The sequence below is a fragment of the Prinia subflava genome, chromosome 6 (genome assembly GCF_021018805.1).
Source record: "Prinia subflava isolate CZ2003 ecotype Zambia chromosome 6, Cam_Psub_1.2, whole genome shotgun sequence".
NCBI classification, from domain to species: Eukaryota; Metazoa; Chordata; class Aves; order Passeriformes; family Cisticolidae; genus Prinia; species Prinia subflava.
This window is the reverse complement of record NC_086252.1, coordinates 13,755,346-13,775,581: the sequence shown is the minus strand read 5'-3', so window position 1 is coordinate 13,775,581 and position 20,236 is coordinate 13,755,346. Positions and strand designations below refer to the sequence as shown.

The 20,236-nt window shown below is 40.4% G+C and overlaps 1 protein-coding gene across 2 annotated transcripts in view; it reads left to right on the top strand.

Annotated features, from left to right (window-relative positions):
• PARD3B (par-3 family cell polarity regulator beta) overlaps positions 1 to 20,236 on the top strand; it is a 392,276-nt gene that overhangs the window by 354,053 nt on the left and 17,987 nt on the right. For both annotated transcript variants that reach the window (XM_063400372.1, XM_063400371.1), the window contains one exon: positions 7,604 to 7,683. In XM_063400372.1, the coding sequence (XP_063256442.1) occupies positions 7,604 to 7,683 (80 nt within the window). The remainder of the gene's footprint in view (positions 1 to 7,603; positions 7,684 to 20,236) is intronic.

Sequence of the window (20,236 nt, the reverse complement as noted above, 5' to 3'; positions counted from 1 at the left end):
TGTTCTGATTGCATACAGCTGATTTTCTAAGTGAAAATCTTCAAACCTATTCAACAGCAAAGCCAAGATCATCAGTGAATCTGGAGTATGTGTCTGTGTTTCTTACGGGGAAGAGGAAGGATGGTTTGATTACTATCTCTTTTTTCCTTTGGACAAGGGTGTTTTTCTCATCCAAGGAAATGCATTCTAGCAGCATGAACATAACTATTAATCAAGGCTTAAGCAATAATCAGTGAATGAAAAATGATGACCAGAAACAGAAAATGTACTTGCATAGCTGCTTCAGTGCTTTTTCTTTGAGATCATGCCCTTGCATTTTAACATGAACAATTCTTATAAAATTAGTGCTGATATATTCCAAAAGGCAGTAATTTTAAAAGCCAGCACTTTTTTTTTTTCACTTAAAAGAAATACTAACAGGGAATGATACATTAAGATCTGTGTGAGTAATACAATGAAGCTACCTTGGTAGTCTCTGAGACAAGAGTCTCAGCTGATATAAACCAGTAATATCTTACAGATTTACTTAAGAGATGAGGATGCCAAAATCATCCTCACTGGAATGCTGTATTCAAATTTGTGAAGACATGTTCAGGATGCAGAGTTATAAATGTTTTTCCTGTGTATTTTTGCTCAAAAAGGAGATAGAGGCACTGAGAGATGCAGGTGTATGTTAGCTTTGGGAATGCCTCCAAGAGGAATTAGATGCTATTGAAATTAAAACAAAGCCCGCCCCCCAATATTTAGCATGCTTTCCTGAATCAGGGCCAGTGTATGTGGTGGCACCTAGCAGAAACCAAGGCTGTGTGACTCTTCTAGTGAGCAATACCTTGCTTTTGTTCTTCAAGACGTTCTTTGACAAACTCAGTCATGGTTCTAATAGCATCAAGTGTTCTTTGGAATAATCTCAAAACTGGATTAGTATAAAATGCTTAAAGTGAGCATGTGCTTCACAAGAGGAAAGCACAACACTTCCCTGGGACTGAGCCCAGAACGCAGAACTTTAGGAGACTGCAAGGTCATGGCTTGGTGACTCGGCCATGAACAGGCATCTATAGCCATCCATTGATTCACCTTTCAGGTTATTTGACCTGTATTTTCTGTTGACACAAACAAAAAAAAAGTTCATTTGCCACACCACCCAAAACAAACCTGAAGACACTGGACCATGATTTAAGAACCTCTGACAATTGTAGTCCTGAGATATCTGTGAAATGGAGCCGGAACAGAAAAACAAGGTGTCTCAGGATGTGCTGGGAAGATACTGCTTCCTTCCTTTTTCTTGGGAAGAAGTTTGTTTGTAACAAGTTTGTAACAGGGAAGTTGAAAGTTCTCTCTCTCTTCAGTGGTGGAGGTAGTTTTAAGGGTTCCTGTGGAACATCACCTTGGTTTGCCATTGCAGCCACTTAGTGAAGAAAAGCACGACTAGGAATATCAAAAAGAAATATTAAAGGTTCTGTCTTATATCCAAACAATGGTAAAGCAGTACCAATGGGCTCATAGAACATTAGACTCCTCTTCGAGGACTACTTCTGCCATTAAAATCAATGCAACTTAATTAAAGCAAATTATAGATAGATACATCTATAAATAAGATATTAAAGTGCGCCGCTGAATATGATAATTGCTGCATATTTAGCAATCAGCGTGTGTGTTCTGCTTTTGCCAGGAGGGATTTCTTTCAGAGGAATCAATGGAGCTTTATTAAAAACCATCCAAATTAGAGGGAGAAATGATGAGTGTTATAATAACGCAAAATCACTGTTTCAACTTTCCTTGCAAAACCAGGAAAGCAAAATATATCCCTCTTTGTGTATGTATGGAAAACATCAGGAAAATTCTTTTGAATTGTAGACACTGGTAGAATTCTTAATCTTTTACCTTTTGACGCAAAACATAAAAAAAGTAGATGGAAGAGACCTAGCTCTCTGTGGAAATGCTGGAGGTCTTCGAGGGTGGGATAATGAGGCTATCACAGCAGTAAGGAATTAAGAAGACCCCATCGATCAACTTCCTTCAGTTCACATGGACCATCCAGTTCACTGCCTTACATCACCCGGCTCTGTTTCAGCAGCTAAAGAAAGTGTTAGCAAGTCAAATGGTGCTCTTAAATTTCACTTGCAGTCCCTAGAACCGGGCAGAGTTGAAATGCAAAAAATAAGTGGGTTAATTTTGATGCTTCACCTGTGTATGAAACATTGAGACTAGGGTGGGGAACAAATCCTATTTTACCTCTCCATTTTTCTTCAGTTTTCACTTAATTGAAAACAAAAACCAACTGTGTCTCAGCAGAGGGGAGACCTGAAGGTTAAAGGGCAAATTCCGTTATACCACTGCTCTTTTTGGCATGCTGAATCTCAACCCATGTGATTAGAAACACTCACAGACAAAAGAAAAGCTTTGAGAACAGAGGTCAAAACAGCATCTGAATCAAGTCCTTTAGCAGATGATCACAAGACTATTGAAAAATGCACTAAGCAATGCAGCAGTTCTGTGTGTCATGTTTATACACAGACTTTCAGGCAAAAAGCAGAACTGGGTGGCATTTTCAAAGCACTTGGATTGATGGCAGAGCAGAAGCTTCACATTGCAGCCTTCCTGGGGTGGCTGCTGCTTTATAGTGCATGTCAGTCATATAAAATACAATGGAAGTATCCTGCCATGTTTTATGGGTAGAAAATCACAGTGCACAAGCTCAAGTGACTTTTCTGACCATACACAGTGAATAAGTGAAAATGTTAGGAGTCCCAGGACTTCTATCTTCGTAAGCTTTTCCTGATCTCCCATGATTTTAAATAAGTCAGGTGCGGCTCAAGTGAAGTCAGCAGTGTTTTGCCCTGGGTTCACCAATACGTAGCTAGAATCCCATCAGCCTTGAGGAAGTTATATTATTGCTTACTTAGTAGCAATAATAGCAAAATTTGGGCAGCACATCGTCTAGATTTTCTTTCTGATCTTAATGCTAATTGAAATATTTGGAGGAGGCTTATCATTCAGAAGTCAGGAAAAAAAAAGGGCTAAAAAGTAAAAGGACAGCAATGCTTAGCATATAAGTGAAGAATTAATAGTGCTAAATACAACACCCATTGTATATTATTCTTTTTTTAACAGTAGGAAACTTTTGACTCTGAGCAGAAGAGTGGCTGGTTAAGAAGTTTTAAAAGAATTGTTTTAACCAACCACCCTCTGCAGTGACAATGAAGTTTTCTGTATGCAAATCTAAATACCTGCAGGAGAGGGAACAGTAACTGCAACTTTATGAGACAGCCAACTGAAAATGTCTCTGCATCATTTATTTGCCTTATAAGCAGTGTCCATGGTCTTGGGTTTTCACTGTGCTGACTTCACTCAGGATGGACCTTGAGCAGGGAGTCAGGTGAGAATCTGTGAGAAGTAGAGCCCCAGGCAAAACCACTCTGTCCTGCTGAATTCTGCTGGTAGGGACAAGGAGATGTTGCTGATTTCTATTTGCAGTGTGGTAGCTCTCACCCTGAGTTCTGTGTGGATGCAGAAGAAAAAGTCAATTCTGGTTTCATGAAGCTTAAACCTCAAAAAAGATCACTATAGTTGTTATTTTTTTGTACCACAGCATCTGTCCAACCCCTAACACGTTGATCCATAAGGAAGGGCAAGGGAGGCTTTCCTGCTAGCAGCTTGAATTGTAGCCTTTAGCAAATGCTCCGAGAGGAAGGCAGTGTAAGACAGGTGAGGGGGAATGAAATGCAGGCTCTCTTGGGGAAAAAACACAGTCTTGTGCAGTTTTCTGTACAGTTTTCAAGATAGTCAGGAGCTTCAGGATTAAATAAATCCTTTCTCTTCCTGTAAAGAATTGTTATTCTGCAACCCCAGAATTCTCCTGTAGGCAAATTCCAGACTTACTCAAGACACCTGCTCACAGATATACTCTGTTTAGAGCTTAAAACTTATTTGCAGATGTTTAAATGCTCTAAGATATTTGTTTCTGGCTTGATCTTCACTGTTCTTCCACCAGCCTGGTTCTTCTGCTGGGAACTGGCAGGGGTTTAATTAAGGATGCAGAGGTGTCATAGGATGTTTTCTGAAGTGATACCTTTCTATCACAGAAATCTTGTTAGCTAGTGAAAATTATTGTTTCTAAAAAGAGAGACTTAAACAACAAAAACATTCACTAGCCATGTATAAAAAACACTTTTCTGGCACACAGAAAATCCTGACAATGAAGGCATTGAGTTATATGGAGGCAGTGTCTTGCCACTTCTTCTTGGATCTTGTCTCCAGGAGTGGCCACTGCTGTGACTGGGATTCCCAAAGGGGCAATTAGGAGAACAACCTGCTGGTACAGGGGTCCTGCTCTCCCATTCAGTTCTCCAAGGCCTTGCCTCTCTTCCACCTGCTGAAGACTTCACTGTCTTCCTCTAACTGGATGTAGTTGCTTTGATTCACATATCCAGTTTATTAGTTTGACATTCCATAAAGGCCTTGGCTCTACCAATACTTTGCAACAGTTACATTTCATGAATTGTTTGTTGTTGTTTTTTGATAAAGTTAGTATTTTCTTTCCTCAATTTAAGTGTGCTGCTCTTTTAATTGCGCTGATAGGATGATGGCTGTTTCTGTGTTTATCTGTGCCCATTATATTTGCATATTCATTTTTTGCTTGTTAGTTGAGGCTGCTCTTAAGAGATGAACTGTTCATAATGATGGCACTTATTTAAGTTGATGTTGTTAATTTAAACCCTAAAAATATAGGAGCACATTTTGGATCATTTTTTGTTGTGCGTTACCATACATTTGTAAAATGTGTATTTCACCTGCTGTCGTGTTCTCCGTTGATTGGGGTGTTGGTCTCCTAAGCTCTTCCAGATGCACCTGTAGGGACTCAGCTGAGCACTGCACCCTCTGTCAGCTCCCTTGCTGGTCACCTCTTGGTCACCACCCATTTGGCTTTGATAGGACTTCCAGGTTTTAGTCCTGTTTAACTAAGATTACTGTTTCTTCACCTAAATATGCTGTGGTTATTAACTGTGCTACAACTTCCACACCTGGTCTGAGGGCCAGCTGCGTATGTCCTGTTTTAGGAAAGGAGGAGAAGCTGGAATATTTTGATCTTACTAATTAGTACATTTCACACCGATTTTTAGCTTAGTTTGTTGTAGAAGGCAGCAAAGGAACCCTTTGCTTTGACTCTTTCTGAAACATAAATAACTTCTACTAAGGAGGTGTTTCTATTTTCACGATTTCTCTTTTCATCAGGGTAGTGTTTTATTCCAGGCACCATTTTGGCACTCCAGGCTGAGTGATGATACGCTTTTACTGTCGCGTGGACAGATGGAGAAGGGAAATCAGAAGAAATGGCTGAGCCTTTAATTAGCTGTGCGGAGCCAGAGCATGCTTTTCCAGTGCATTGGGGGTTTTATATAGGGTGTGGAGACTCAGCCGCTCGATGGATCCAAATTAGCAAAATTGTGTATCTGCCACCAGGGTGTTTCTATGGTAACTGTCTCTCAAATCATATATACAAACAGACCTGGCAGGGGCTACTGCCTTCTATTTGGTCTGTAGGAAACCATCAAAAAAGGCGTGTTTTCAGGCTGAAAAAAGGCCTTGTGATGTAATTGTTTTTTACTTTTGGTGATTGGTATAAATTTTGGGATTACTGCTTGATGCTGTCACAATTCTGAATGTTTTTGTTTTTTCACATTGCCTGGCTGCTGTTATTCCCTTTAGTTGTGAGAGTGCAGGAAACTCACACGGGGCTGTGAATGCATCGTTACCAGGCTCATGCACATAATTAATTATCTATCTGCAGCTACACAGGTAGACCATGTACTATATGTTTTTTATGGTGAGAGACCAGATTATACATTTGTTTCCTTTCCCCTCATTCTTCTTCATAAAATGGGAGAAATCTGGAGGGTCCTCTCTCACCAGTGTACCTGAAAACTTAAGGGAAATTATGAACCTGATGAAATTAGTAGTGTAAGAACAGCCAAAGTGGCTGTGACTCTTCACCTAAGTGACTCTATAAAGTCTCTCTGCATGTTACTTTTTCTGGTGGAAAAAATGAATGAATGATCCCTTTAGCCTACTGCCCTCTTTTTGAAATGTAGGGCAATTATTGTTATTTTTTGCTCATCCAAAGTCAGGCACTGCTAAACCATGGGTCATTTCAAATCAGAGGTTTTTTTTTTTCTTGTGGCCAGCAGCTCTGTGAGGACACCTTTCTGTTTTGAATGAGAGAAAGGGAGCTTGCAAGAGCCTGTACTATATATTTTTTTTCATTTACAAGCATCTTGGATGTTTGATGAGTGGCAAGTTGCATAACAAAATTTGTCTGGAATAATTCCTAAGCTGCCTCATAACTCCAAATGATACTGCCTCTCTTTGCATTGGACTTTTATGTACTGTACACAGAAGTGCTTTGTAAAGGTAGATAACACTTAATACACCTGAATGCACAACTTTTCTCATTGCAGGGGTTTATACATCTGTTCAGTGAAAATGGTGTATTGTGCATAAATTACAGGACTGACAGAAATGTACTTTAACCTGTAGAATGCAAAAAACATGTTAATTTTTGTTTTCTCTTTTTTCTAATCGAGCATTTGCCGAAAGCTCGATGTGATTTATTACTTTCTTTTTAATGAATTGTTAAAAATGTTTGAAAAGGCATTAAATCTTCCTTTCTGCTATTAATCTGTAAAAGGGGAAGGGGATTTTAAATGGCCTCTTAGTATATTGCTTTATAAAACTGCTGATTCTAGCAGCACCGGAATAGGAATACATACTAATGTAGGAAACACCAAAGGCAGTCAGAGCCTCCTCCATTTATGGAAGAAAAGACTAATAGCTCCATTTTAACAAGGCTCTTAACACTTTGGGCCATCAGCAGGCATTGAGTGAGTGAAATTGGGAGAGCTCCTGTGTGCTAAAAGCATTGAAGTTCACCGTTTGGTACCCGGTTGGAGCCTTCCTGATAGAATTGTGCTCCCCAGCCAATGCCGGTTGCCATCTTGAACACAAACCAAGTAGCGCTGGCATTTTGACTGAGTGCACTAATGCTGCACTTTGGAAATGGCACCAGAGCATCATAAATGCACTTAACTCCCAGCTGGATACTCAGCTTTGCAGTGGCGCTAGGCAAAGTTTCTGCATTCATGTTAAGAATGAAAGAAAACCTGTTTGTATCATAGTTTATACTTAAGCAAAACAAGCTAGTGGAGGGGGGAAAAGCAGACTTGGTAGTAAGATTTTAGCTTTGATTCAGGTAGTTATGCCACTGTAATCAGAGGAGGTGTGCTTAGTTAGATCATGTCCTCATTTTACTGAATTCCAGGAGGAAGGCTGGACAGGGAAGAGGAGAGAATATCCCAGCTAGCAGGCAGATGAGGGAAAGGCTCTGAAGACTGTACCTGTTCTAAACACTTCTTTGATACAGAAGCCTTTCTTGTTAGCAGTGATAAGATTATGTATGGGATTTGAAGCTTCTTTGAGCCCCTGCCTTTCTTTTGTTGATTTTGGCATGTTGCAGCATCATGTGTTATCTGCTTATCATTTTGAGATGCATTGTTAGTAGCTGGGCTGCATAATTGATCTTCATCTCTAATTACTCTCCTCTCCACAGGTGCCTGGAAAAGGTCCAGATGGGAGCTCCTACAGTCTTCACTTCGAGGGGGTGGAAAGGCAGTATGCATCCTTACCCAGGTACAGCACCAAACCTCGTGCACATTGACTCACCCTCCTTCCAACGGGAGGCAAAGCAGCCCACAGCTCTAACATCAGAGATTATTCTGCACTTTCGTCACCTTTTGCTGCTGATTTACTGCCATTTAATACCTGTACTATTAATTTGGACTTTTGAATTTTTAAAAACCAGTTCTGTCATTGAACATGTCACCAAGAGTCATGATCCACAGGTAGAGACCATGACATGGAGGGAGCTGGCTCTGCAAGAGTTGTAACAGGTCATAGCAGGGCATAAATGACTGAGTTTGTAGTGATCTAATCCTAGGTGGCATTGACAGAATGTTGCTGTGGAAAGCTTCAGCTACAGCTACAACTGCAGCAGCCACAGCTACCAAAGTCCCACTGTTGCTGCAAGGGCTGTCTGACTGCAGTCCTATTCCATGAGTGCATCTCTGTGCTTTAACTGAATGCTCTGGAAATATGAGTGAATCCTCTGAGGGCTTTTTTTAATTTTTAATCCTTATCAACTGAATAAAGAGTAATTCTAGTCTGAAACCAGTGGGGCATAACAAAAAGGAAGCATTTCAGGGATTTCAGCCTCATTTCTATGGGAGTTCTAGTAGCAGACTGTAACATAAATCAAGCCACAAAGAGGAGTGAGAGGATGCTAGAAGAGAGAGTGGGAAGCAGGGAGAGGAAAAAACAAAAACAGAAAAATATTCCCCCTTTAGAATTAGAGGAATGGGCAAGTCCTCATGCCTCCTTGACCTACAGGCTGGCTGATTTGTAAAAGCAAAGCAAAAATAGAGATCTATATGCAAGAAGAGATTTTGTTGTTTTTGTGAAGTAGTGCTGGCATTTAGGAGATCAGTGAATTGTTTCTTTTTGCTGCTTCTTTTTCTACTCAGCTATTTACATTCAAAGGTGTACACTGAAAGATTGATCGATAAATATGTAATGCTGTGTCCAATTCCAGATGAAAAGACAAAGAATATCTTCCTTTTGCTAACTAGAATATAAAGGCTGTCTCACAAGACACTGTTGGATATCTGTAGGCATTTTTAATGTATGTGGTTTCTAAACCAAAGGATGTGTCTGCAGTTTACTTCCTGCCTTCAAATTATATTTGTCAGCCATTTTTTCTTGGAGATGCATCCTGTGCAGTAACTGGCTTTTCTGACAGAGGCCTGCTTCCCTACAGTGTGTCTGGCATATATTTCCTGGCTGACTGTGGGTATTTACTCATCTGGGTAAATAGCCATCTTTTTTTACAGTCCTCCAACACTCATGTTTCCCCATCATGTTTTTAGCAGTGATTTTTGCATGTTAGTTAGGTGTACTTCATTTTGCGCAGTCCTTTTTTATTTTGAACTTCCATTTTGTTGAGTACTTCCTTGTGGATTACAAGACTAAATTCATAATTGGTACCCAGTGTAACTCTCTATAGCAATTTTTATATTTGTATATCATGTCTTCTTTCATTCATTGACCCTTTAAGATAATTAACCATGTTTTTTCAAGTGTTGTAAAATTAAAATTTCCCCATGAAATAACTTCCATAAGACAGAATTGTTTTGATTTCCCCAGTATTCCTTTCAAGGGAGAATGACCAGAAGTGAGCACTGCAGTGCAGATGTAGACATGCCCATGCTTTGTGTACCAAATGTTCTCTGTATCCCTTCTGTCCTGTTCCTTGCCAAACTGCTGCATCCTCTCTACAACTTGTGGTTTTGTGGGGTTTGTTTGGTTGGGTTTTGGTTTTGGTTTTTTTGGTTTTTTTAAAGTTGATTTATCTGAATAAGATCATGAATTTTTCAGTGTTTTTCCCCAAACCTCCCTGTAACTTGCTGGAGACACAACCCTCCAGCTCCTAGAACAAGTTTGAGTATTTAACTGGCAGGAACTCTCCATTTAGAAAGTCATCCAAATATTCCCTAGGCTTTTGAAGATCACTGTGAAAGTGTCCTTTGTGCCTAAGGAGATTATGCTGGAGAGTGAGAAGACCTGCACTTCAGCAGGGCTGCTGGTGCTTCCCAACCCAAACACGCTGCTGCGTGCAAGCCAAGCTGTGTTTCCAGAGGGTTTCCACCCTGGCAGGAGCAGAGCTTTGGTATATCACACAATCTTGGGTGTGCCTACAATTCAGCAATCGGCTGCTGCTTTTTTATACTTCAGTTCTGTAAGTTTTGCAGTTTCATGTTACTGCAGTAATTAAGCCCTGGCAGTCACAAATGACTGGATTGTACAGTGAAGTCTAAATCCAGACGAAGGGGATGCAGTCTCATTGCCAGCCACTAATGGAAATGAGTGATTTCTTTTGTTCTCATGGCTGACTGCCCAGGAGTATAGAGGAATCCAGGTAAAAACCGCCCATTTGCCAACCAATTCTCTGTGGAGGATTCATGAAAACTACTGTAATGAGCCGCATTATTTAAAAAAAAAAAAAGGAAAAGAAATTAAGAGAAAGGAACAGGAGTGTAGAAGGAAATGAAGAGCTAGTATTTCCTCAAAAGAGTAGCTTTTTTCTCTCCAGCATTTTAGTCTTAGTTCACAGTTTCTTGGCCTTGGGTTTATTCCCCTTCCTTTGTGCTGTCTCTCAGTGGTGAGGCCGCTGAGCCGCACTGGTATCGATGCCATATGGAAGTGTCTGCATACTCAGCCATTTAAGCCCAGTTTAATAAGAGATACTTAGAGAGGCTTCAGATGAGGGTTGTAGATGCTGGGAAACAAATTCCTGCTGCAATATTGTGTTGAGTCCAGGAGGATGTGACCTTTGCCTGCCGCTCTGGTGTGGCACACAGAAGGAAGGAGAGGAAAGCGCTTGGACTGCAGCCAGTTTCACAGGATGAGGAGGGAGGAGGGGATCTGGGCTATGTCAAGAGTAGCTGGGACCTACACAGTGAAACTGTTCTGCTCACCTGAAAGCCACCAGGACTCATGCCAGTGTGTGTGGGCATGGACAGGTTAAGAGAGCTTTGGTCTTCCCTCTCACCGAGCAAGAAGGAGGAATGTTCACCTAGCAAATCTCTTTATCAGTGTTTGGTGTCCCTAAGACACTGTCCCATTCCTCTGCAAAGGCATGCATAAAGTCAGATCTGGACATAGCTGCTGCTGACTTGTAAAATTCTAAGCTTCGAAGCATCATTGTGGCTTTACCTGTTTTGTTTTGGGGTTTTTTTCTTTCTGTTTTTCTCTGAAGCTGTTAATTTAAGTCCAGATATTATGGGCCAAATTCAGGTGATGCAATTCTGTATTAACTCTGTTTGAGGAATTCAACTGTTAAGTGTGCTTGTCTTTTCAGTAGGTGCAGCAGCAAATTACTGTCCTGGTCTCACTAAAGGCAGTGATGTCCTTTTTTCTTTTGAGTGAAGGATCTGTTCCTGTGTAAGGTTACATGTTTAATTAAAAGGGGAAACAGGAGGCAGCAGCCTTTGGAGAAAGGCTTTCTGTCTCATTGGTCTAAGGAGTGGTGAGCCGAGCTACATAGTTAAGTTTCTAGGTAAAATAATGCCAGCCTGTAGGCTTGCTTTGGAAATGTCTACAGAGGCAAACATCTGAATTAAATGATAAGTGGCTGTGGCAGGAGAGTGGCAGGTCTTCATTTCTCACTGCATTGTGCTGTTCTGTCTGCAAAAAAGCAGCAAAGTGGAAGAGACAGAATGGGAGGCTTTGCAAGAGAGATACAGTTCTTTGCACTCAATACTTATGTGTTGCCCCCAGGCTATTGCTAAGTAGTGCTGAGTAGTAGTATTAAGCAATGTTAAATCCTCCTGCTTAGGAGCAGAATGGCTTCATTCTTACACCTCTTAGCCTCTTCTTTTGGGAAGAAGAGTAGGGCAAGGTCTTGGGAGCCAGAAAAATATTTGTATCTTTTAAACTATTTTTAATGCCTACTGTCTTGGTGTAATTCAGAATATTTTCCTGATGGACCTGTGGAACAGATATGAAGCTGAAGCTGCTCTGTTTGTTCACAGTTCTATTTTTGAGCTTGCTTTTATGGAAGTCTGTCTTAATGTAGATCACAGTCCTGCTAATGGCAGCCTTGTTCAGAGAAGCCTCATGTTTGAACATGGACATGTTCTTTTCTGTGGTGGTGGAAAAGCTGACTGTGACCAAAAGCAGACTGAGAGACACTGAGACAACACGCTGGTTGACGTGATGAGTGTGGATTAGAAAGCTCAGCCATCTTTCCAATAAGAAATGCTGATTCCAATGGAAAAGCAGTACTTCAGACTTTCTCTGGAATTCTCGTACTATTGAAGAACACATTTATGTCAGGAAAAGGAGGGGAGCAGAAAGGCTGTGAGAGCATTAGAAAATAACTGCTAGCATGGAAAAATGAGTTCAGGCTGTGTAGATGGGTTCAGCTGTATTGCTCTGGCTGGGACAAGACTACTGAGGAAACTGGTAATTTGTTCATGAGAGTATCTGTCTTAAATGTAACACACATCCTGCAACTGGGAAGTCTGGAAATTAATTAAAGAGGCTAGCCTTGCCATGCAGTGGCAATGGGAAGTCTTCCCATGCTGGAAGCTTCTCTTCTGGTTGACCAGGCAACTTCTTAAAGCAGTAGCTGAAAGCGGCACACTCTCCATTCCTAGGTATGATGCCAGAAAGGACACTTTGGATCACCTTGCCTGAGCCCTCCAAGACTTCCTACATTTCTGCATCAGACTAAATTTCAATTTTGATCCATCCCATTACTTTTGTAAATGTATTTACAGAAGCATCTGACCTGGAATTAGAATGTCACATTGTGGAGATTTCATTACATTCTTTGGAGGTTATTTTAGTGCTTAAAGAAATTATGCCTTTTTTCCCCCCTCAAAGTCTGACATTACCCAATTTCAGTTTTCTGATTCTAGATTCTACAGTAAATATTTTTGTCTGCTAGATTTTAAGAGCCAAGCCTGTAGAATTCCTTCCCTTGAGTATTTCCATGCAGAGATCATTTATGTTATGTTTTCACCTCTCTTTCAATAAGTTAAATAGATTGAGCACTTAGGTCTTACACTCTAGAGAATGAGAAAGCATTGACTCAAGGGGCCAGAGTACCCATGCAGTCAATTGTCAATTTAGGAGGTAGCCTCTAGAGCTGACTTGAAAACATTTTGAGCCCTTTGAATCAAAGGCAAAGTTTTGGTAATATCTGTGTCATGAACCAGTAAGATTCCTCCAACAGAAGAAATGGATTACTTAACATGTTTCATTAGCTGGTTCTTGCACTTGAGTGTTCTTGCCTTTATTTTACTGAGTTTATTTCAAAATTCAAGATTTCTGTAATTTAATTGAATCCTGAAAACATCATCAGAAATTTACTTGACACAAATCACGAGAAGAAGTTAATTGTCTATTAAATAAGACTCATCATTCACCATTGTCTAGCAGAATCTGAAATTAATATACTGACATTACTTAAATATGTATATAGTGTATTCTCTTGGTTAACAAAAAAGAAATCACAGTTTTAGTGCAGACTATAATTAGCCGTAAATCAACTTGTCAGAGCATTCCCAGCCTCTGGGAATTGACTAGCCAAGGACCACAGATGAAAAAGCAAGGTTTAAAAAGAATTATTTAAATCAAAATTCCCTGCATGCTGGTTTAAATAGCTTTTTTAATTTTTTGGTTTTGGAATCACTTTGATTTAACCTATTCCATCACTTGCTGGAAAGCAATCTCTCCTCTTTCTTGTTTGGTGTCCTCCTTGGCAGACAGCCGATTGTTGCACAGCATCGACACAGCGGTGCAGTCACGGTTCCGACAGCACGTCAGGCTCCTCCTGCTTGGTGCTGCTGGTGACAGTGCCCTGCAGTGGCACAGTGGCTCTCTGTCCCAGCACACAGCTACTGTTCTGCCAGGTTGTCTTGCAGACACCTTCTTGGTGCTCAGACACTCCTTGGTAACAGCCTGCCTCTCTTTCACTGTTCTCTCACCAGCTGACTCCATGACATGGCTCTCCTGAAATTGAGATTTCCTCTGTGTTTTATTGGCCCAATGTGGTGCTTAATGGCAGGCAGAGAGTGACAATGCTGATGTAAACTGCAGGGAATAAATGCCATTGTTGCCTTGCAGTACTGTTTAAATTGAAGCCTCGTTCACCTGGTTAAAAAGAGCATCTGTAGATACTCTCTCATGGAGGGGGCCAGGGGGCCAAAACTTTACTGGCAGTGAAATAATTTATTAACCCTGTCAGAATCACCCGCATCTTAGTCTGTCAGTGAAACCATATTATTGCACATACGTTACACAGCTACAAAGTGAGCCTGTTACCTTCTGGCATTTAATATAATACTCAATATTTCTAGCAATGCCCAGGATTTTCCCTCCAAAGGGGTAGAAACCAGTAAAGGGCAGGTTGATGGGAAAATACTGTGTAGTTACAGGTGGCTGAATAAAGTCTGTATCTCCCTCATTTCTTATACTGATTAAAATAAGAGGAGATCGTCAAGAGGAATATTCGAGAACTAATTATAAATGGTCTTTTTTAATTTTTGACATAAAACATTTCTTTTTTAATATTTCCCTGGCATAACTTCAAAACTAGGAAGACTTGATTTGGTGTTTTCAACAGGATTACAACTAAGTAGGGTGCAAAAATGAATGGCCCAACTAACTTCATCACCCTAGTCATGTGAAATATGAGTGATATTCAAACAATATTCAAAAGTATATTCTCCAGTATACTTGATTATTAACTTTCTCTTCTGTTTTAATCATCTAAAGTGATATCAGTAGTTCAGGGATATTTTTAATATGATTTTTATCTTGACAGTTGTGCTTTTATTGAAAATGCAGCAAAATCTTGTCTGTCTGTATCTTCCAACGCGGCGATCTCATTATAAATGAAATATATGTATGGTTTTAGTTGGATTTTAAGTGATGGCAGGTGAATTTAGAATCATTTCTAATGGAAATACTGGTCAAGGACCTCCAAGATATGTTACAATAAACCAGCCAAGATGAAATACAGGCAAAGAAAAAAGATAATTCGTAAATGCTGGAGCTCAAGCTTGGGAACCAAGCTGATGTGCTCATTAAAAGATTAGCTTAAATCCAATTTCAAACAGTTTTAAGATTTAGCTAACTAACGTTTTTAACTCTAGAAGATACTAAAACTGATTGCTGATTGCTGTAGAAACTTCCCAGGCTCTAGGAGATGTCAGGGAAATCATTGTACTTCAAGGCCAGAGCCCCAATCTGTAACAGGAGAGATTTGTGACACGTACATGCAGCAGAGAGCTGGAAGTGCTCTGTTGGAACTTTTTCTGTTCCACCTCTGTTTCAGTCCCTCTGCTCAGGTGTGCCATGGTACCTAATATCACCTCAGAGCCATATGTGAAGTCTGCAGACTTTATTTCATATATGATGTCAAAATACTTTTGTCCAAAAACGTGCAGAGTTCATAAATAACCTGTGTATGCCTTCTACAGGGAGAATCTCAGGCATTAAAAGCAGAGCAGGTAGGAAAGGGGTCAGTGTACTACAGACCTTTCAAAAAATAGTCTTGTGTCTCTTAAGACCTGACTGAAAGGAGGAAAGAAATTTGTAAACAGGATCGCAGTTCCAGAAATCTCTGTGGTGAATACAAAAGGAAGGAGATTTATTTGTAAAGCATACCTCCAGCTTTCTTGTGAAATAGAAATATCACTTGAAATGAACATGATGCCTCCATCCAAGCCAAATTAAGTCTAAATAATGAAAAAGTATACTTTAGAAAGTCAGAAAGGTCAAGGTTCGTGACATCAAATCATGGATTGCAGCTGGCAGGCCACCTCTGTAATTTCCATGGGAATAACTAAAGAAAATTGACCAAAGAAAATGTCTGTAACAACTGGGACATAGCTTGGAAAAAAACCCCAAACATTAAAAGCCTGATGTCTCAGAAGAATACTTTGGAAGTGTAGAAGGAGGCAGACATGGATGGGGTTTGTCAATTTTCCTAATAAGTCAGTCAACTCCTCATAGCAAAGAGCCAGTTAATGCAATATGGAATAGTTTAAAAGTCAATTAATATTTTGAAACTAAACAGCCAGCCTTTTTGCAAGGAGATACTATCCTGACTAAATAAAAATACTTTCAAGTGTCACATTTACAGAAAACATGGATCTGGTATGAATTTTAGTGTATAATCAGGCATAAGGACCTCCTACTCAAACTAAGGGCAGCAAATTCAGCTTTAAAATACAGGAAATGGAGGAAAATATTGCATTTGAACAAAAGGGCTTGAATTAATATAATAAAATTTAATGAAGTCTTGGAGACATTGCCTCAGAAAAGAAAGCTGTATTAACTATGCCTCCAGTGAGTAAAAGAACAAAACAACTGTTAGGGAACAAAATATTAATGAAAGAAAAAAGTGTCAGTACAAAATGGTTGGGTTGAGATGAAGGATCTGTGGAAAAAAGATAAGTGAATGCAAATTAAGAAGAAGATTAAATTAAAAACCAAAAGCATATATCCCATAGAATGCATCAACAGAGTGATGTGCTGAGTGAAACCTGGGGAATAAGACGTGTGCTCCAAAATGCAAATATATCCACCGCATTGTTAAGATGGATATTGAAATGGCTCGTGAGACCAGCAGTCTGGGAAGCTCAGCTGGCTGCCTTGTAGGTAGGGATATTTGGAATAAAAATGTTGCTGCTTATACTGGGTTGTAATTCAGAACTCATCAAAAAGTGTGGACTCTAGGCTGCAAAGGTGAGAAAGAGCACTGTAAAAAAGACACCTCTGCTGCAGTTCTTGACTTCGGCTTTCCCTTGATAAACACGTCTGGAGGTGCGGCTGAAAGACGGCTGTCAGCAAACGTGCTTTAAAACACCTAACAAAGGAAACATGTAGGAAGCCAGCAGTATCAGGTGTAAATCTGCATTATTTTTGAGGATGTTGGCTCAGGAATTTTTGAGCAAGCTTCCTGCAGCTCTCATTTTTGTACGTGAACCTCCTGTATGTTGTGTCACTGCTCCGCTATGTTCCTGTGAGCAAACAGCAGCTTTGCGGTGGCACCCGTTGCTCAGAGGCAGACTGCAGCTAGTTCTCCATGTTAGTTCTCAATTCCTTTGTCTCCATCCAATCTTTGCAAAGCAGATTCGGAAAAAAAAAGAAAATAAAAAAGAACAACCAGAAAAAACCCCACACCAGAATCACAGCCCTACAGGACGGTGTACTGTCACAATGGCAAGTTCCAAGCTTCTAATAGCAAGCCATTTAAAGAGAGTCAGTTATAGATATTCCTATGTACATGTTTAGGAAAGAGGAAAGATAACAATGATGAAGTAGGAAAGTGAATTGTATGTGGACAGTCTTAATTGCATGCTGCAAGGCAATGACAAGCTGTGAGATCCTAAGACCTCAAATCTAGTTCTGTGTTCTTTTACAAACATGTAGGGGACAGAGTCGTGAGCACTGCGTGTGCCACCCACCGAGAAATGAGAAGCAGGGTGGGGGAGATGTGAGGAGTGGAGACACACAAGGGCAGCACACTGAGCAGATCTGCCTTTGTTTGTTATCCTTGGTGAAACCCTGCCTTGTGAGGAGAGAGCTTTTATATAAACTGGTGATTAAAGGAAAGAGGTATCTAATTTGGGATTAAGAGAATCACTGAAGAATTTAATAGTGAAAACAGTTGCTAGAGCAGCTGTTTCAACACAGCTCAGACAATTGGCAGCCAAACTGCTTCCATTTCATAAGTAGGTGACATATTTAATTTCTCTGCACAGAAGCCTTAAACACATCAGGAGAAAAGGCTCAATTTTAGAGGGTTTTGTCCAAATGTCTTTGCTCGTATTCACCAAAGGCTTTTTTGTTGCTCTTCAAGTATGATGCTTTAGAAAGTCATGCTTTGGATGTATTGATCCAGCTTGAGAACAGCCAGAAATTTACTACTAGAAGCTACTATGAGCCTGGTCCAGAACCACTGCAATCCATGGATGTGTTCCTAATGATTGCAGTCAGTTGAGACTGAAATGCAACCACTGTTGGACATATTCTTTGATTTCTTTGCTGTCTGGGTCAGTCTGGTAGTGATTTGACAAACTCTGATTAGGTTACTTCTTGTTTTCCCCCAGAATTCTGCCCACCAATGTTAACAATTTCTCTCCAGATTTTGGAGATCCTAGTAAAAGAAATAAATCTTTTGTTGCTCTACATGTTCTTCTTCAGCCTGTGCAATCTTACCACAGATAGAAGTGAAATAAAAGTAGTCCTTAAAAATTAATGTAATTCAAGGTTGTTGAAGAATTGCAAACATTCAGATCGCTAGTGGTTACGGACCAGTAACTTTGTTAAGAGCAAGCATAGACTTAAAACTCCTTTTGTACCCTGTTAGAGAAGATTAATTCCTGCTTTCTTAAGAGTCTTTGCCCTCATCTCCAGGCTTGGAAAAGATAGCATTGTTCTAGCATTTAACAGTTATGCAAATTAGCACTGATTTTGTCATTTAGCACCTGTGCAAAATTTTCTACTAGAACAGTTCTTTCAAATATGGCATAAACAAAGCATAAGATGCACTGTGATACTGTTCTTTTGTGGATGCTTATTTGGGAAAATCAGCATGAGTCATTGAGCATCTGTACCACAGGTAAAGATGCCATGGATATGCCAGAAACACGGCAGCAAAGCTTGGTAGGCGTGTGGTTGGTCTTAAATAGCACATAGGCCACTAGGCAGACTTTCAGCAAGCCTTATTTTGAAATATATTAAATACCATCATGCATGTGCTAAAAACTTAACCACGTCCTTAGGGAAATGGTAATATCTTTGCTGTACTCAAAATCTTTGTCTGCCAAACATAACTTAGGCTGGCTATAGAGATATTGACACAACTCATACTTCTGCTGGCTTGTGCCTGGTATTGCTGTGGCCTCCACTGCTTCTGTCCTCTGCTCTGTGTGAGCAGATGGGATCCTGCAGCTGTTTGGATAAATATTAGTTTTAAGGAATTATGCTCCTCTGATTAACCATTCAATGAGGGGGGAAATGGCAGGGGAGAGAGCACCTAAGGAATCTCTCTACTTCAGGCCTCTTGCCCAAAAGCATTCATTTAAATGTTTGAGCAGTGATGAGGTGAGGAGTTATATAAACGGGAAGCCGTTCCTCAAATCACTATCTTCTCTCTGCATAGAGTGTAATTGATAGCTTCTGTGCTTGCAACAGCTGAAAAAACAGAGCAGAACATGCAAACACGTCCACTGTATAACATACGTGGGAGGCAAGTGGAGGAGAGTGTTAACTTTAATAGAAAGTGAATTATCTGCCATTTTTGTTCCACCCCAGATGTAATTCAGCAAGGAGATTGGATCTGTGCACTAGATAGTCTGAGGCAGTGCCTTGGAAATTGGCAGTCAGAGTTCCATCCAGAGGGCAGGAAATGTGTGAACAAAACCCAGCCCAGGTTATCAAGCAAAACCCCAAGCCAACAGGGGTCCTTGGATATTGAGTAGCTGGCACTTTCCTTCATTTAAAGGAGAAAAATAGCTCTTGTTTTACAGGTGAAAGGAGATGCTTTGAGAGCAGTCTGTTGTAGATCATGGCAAAATCTGGCAAGAAAAACCAATCTCCGGACGATTTCACAGTGACGATCCATGTGACTGGCTTTTTGTTGGATCTAGGTGCTAGTGCAGTGCTATATGTATAGACCCATCAGTTACCAGATTTTGGACCCTCATTTAGCATTTTTGCTGTGAGTTTTGGTTCAGTCTGAGATCCTGTGCTTTAAAGAAAAGGCATGTTTGTTTACTGAGAACTGAATCATCTTCAGTATAGAAAGAATGTATTTTTAGAAGCGTGGTATGGCCACAGTTTCTCCCCTTGTTTTGCTTTTTTAAGGAGATAATAGTGATATGCTCTTGAACTGAACTCAACCAGCCAACACAATAGCTGGGACAAAGCATGTAGGAAAAGGATGCTAACAGTCCTTCCTCCAAAGATGCTCAAACAGCAAACACACTTCACAACTGTACATTCAGCGATTAAAGATTTCCAGAATCAGTTAAAAGCTTTGAGGATCCCAGTAGCCGTGCTCAGAAAACCCATGTGACTTCGCTGTGCGTAGACTTCTGCTAGTCTTCTAATTAGCTTTGTGGGGGTCTCTGAAGGCATCTGGGTTTCTCACTGACTGGGGAATTGGGCTGAATTTAGGCTGCCTGAACACAGCAGTGCTGGGTTTGAGCATTTTTGAGCATTTCTGTATGGATCTCTTTGCCCCTCTGGAATGGCAAGCAGGAGCAGCGTGGTGGGACGGGCTGTGCTGCGGTACTGACTGCACCACACTTCGTGGCAGAAAGCACAGAGCAGATCGGTTTAAAACAAAAGGGAATTTAGCATTTTAAAAAAAAGGCAAATTCAATTAGTCATTTGAAATTGAGTTGGGGTTTACAACTTGAATTTTTAGGCCCAGATCCATCAAAGCACTTAAGCACCTGCTTTACCTTGAATGCATTTTGCTTTTCAATAGCAGTTATTTGCCTCGCTATCAGAGACCTCCAGGAAACCTGGGCTTAAATGGACGTTGTAAAGGATGAAGGAAGGATGGCAGACAGGCAATGGTACTTGGAGAAATTTCTCTTTT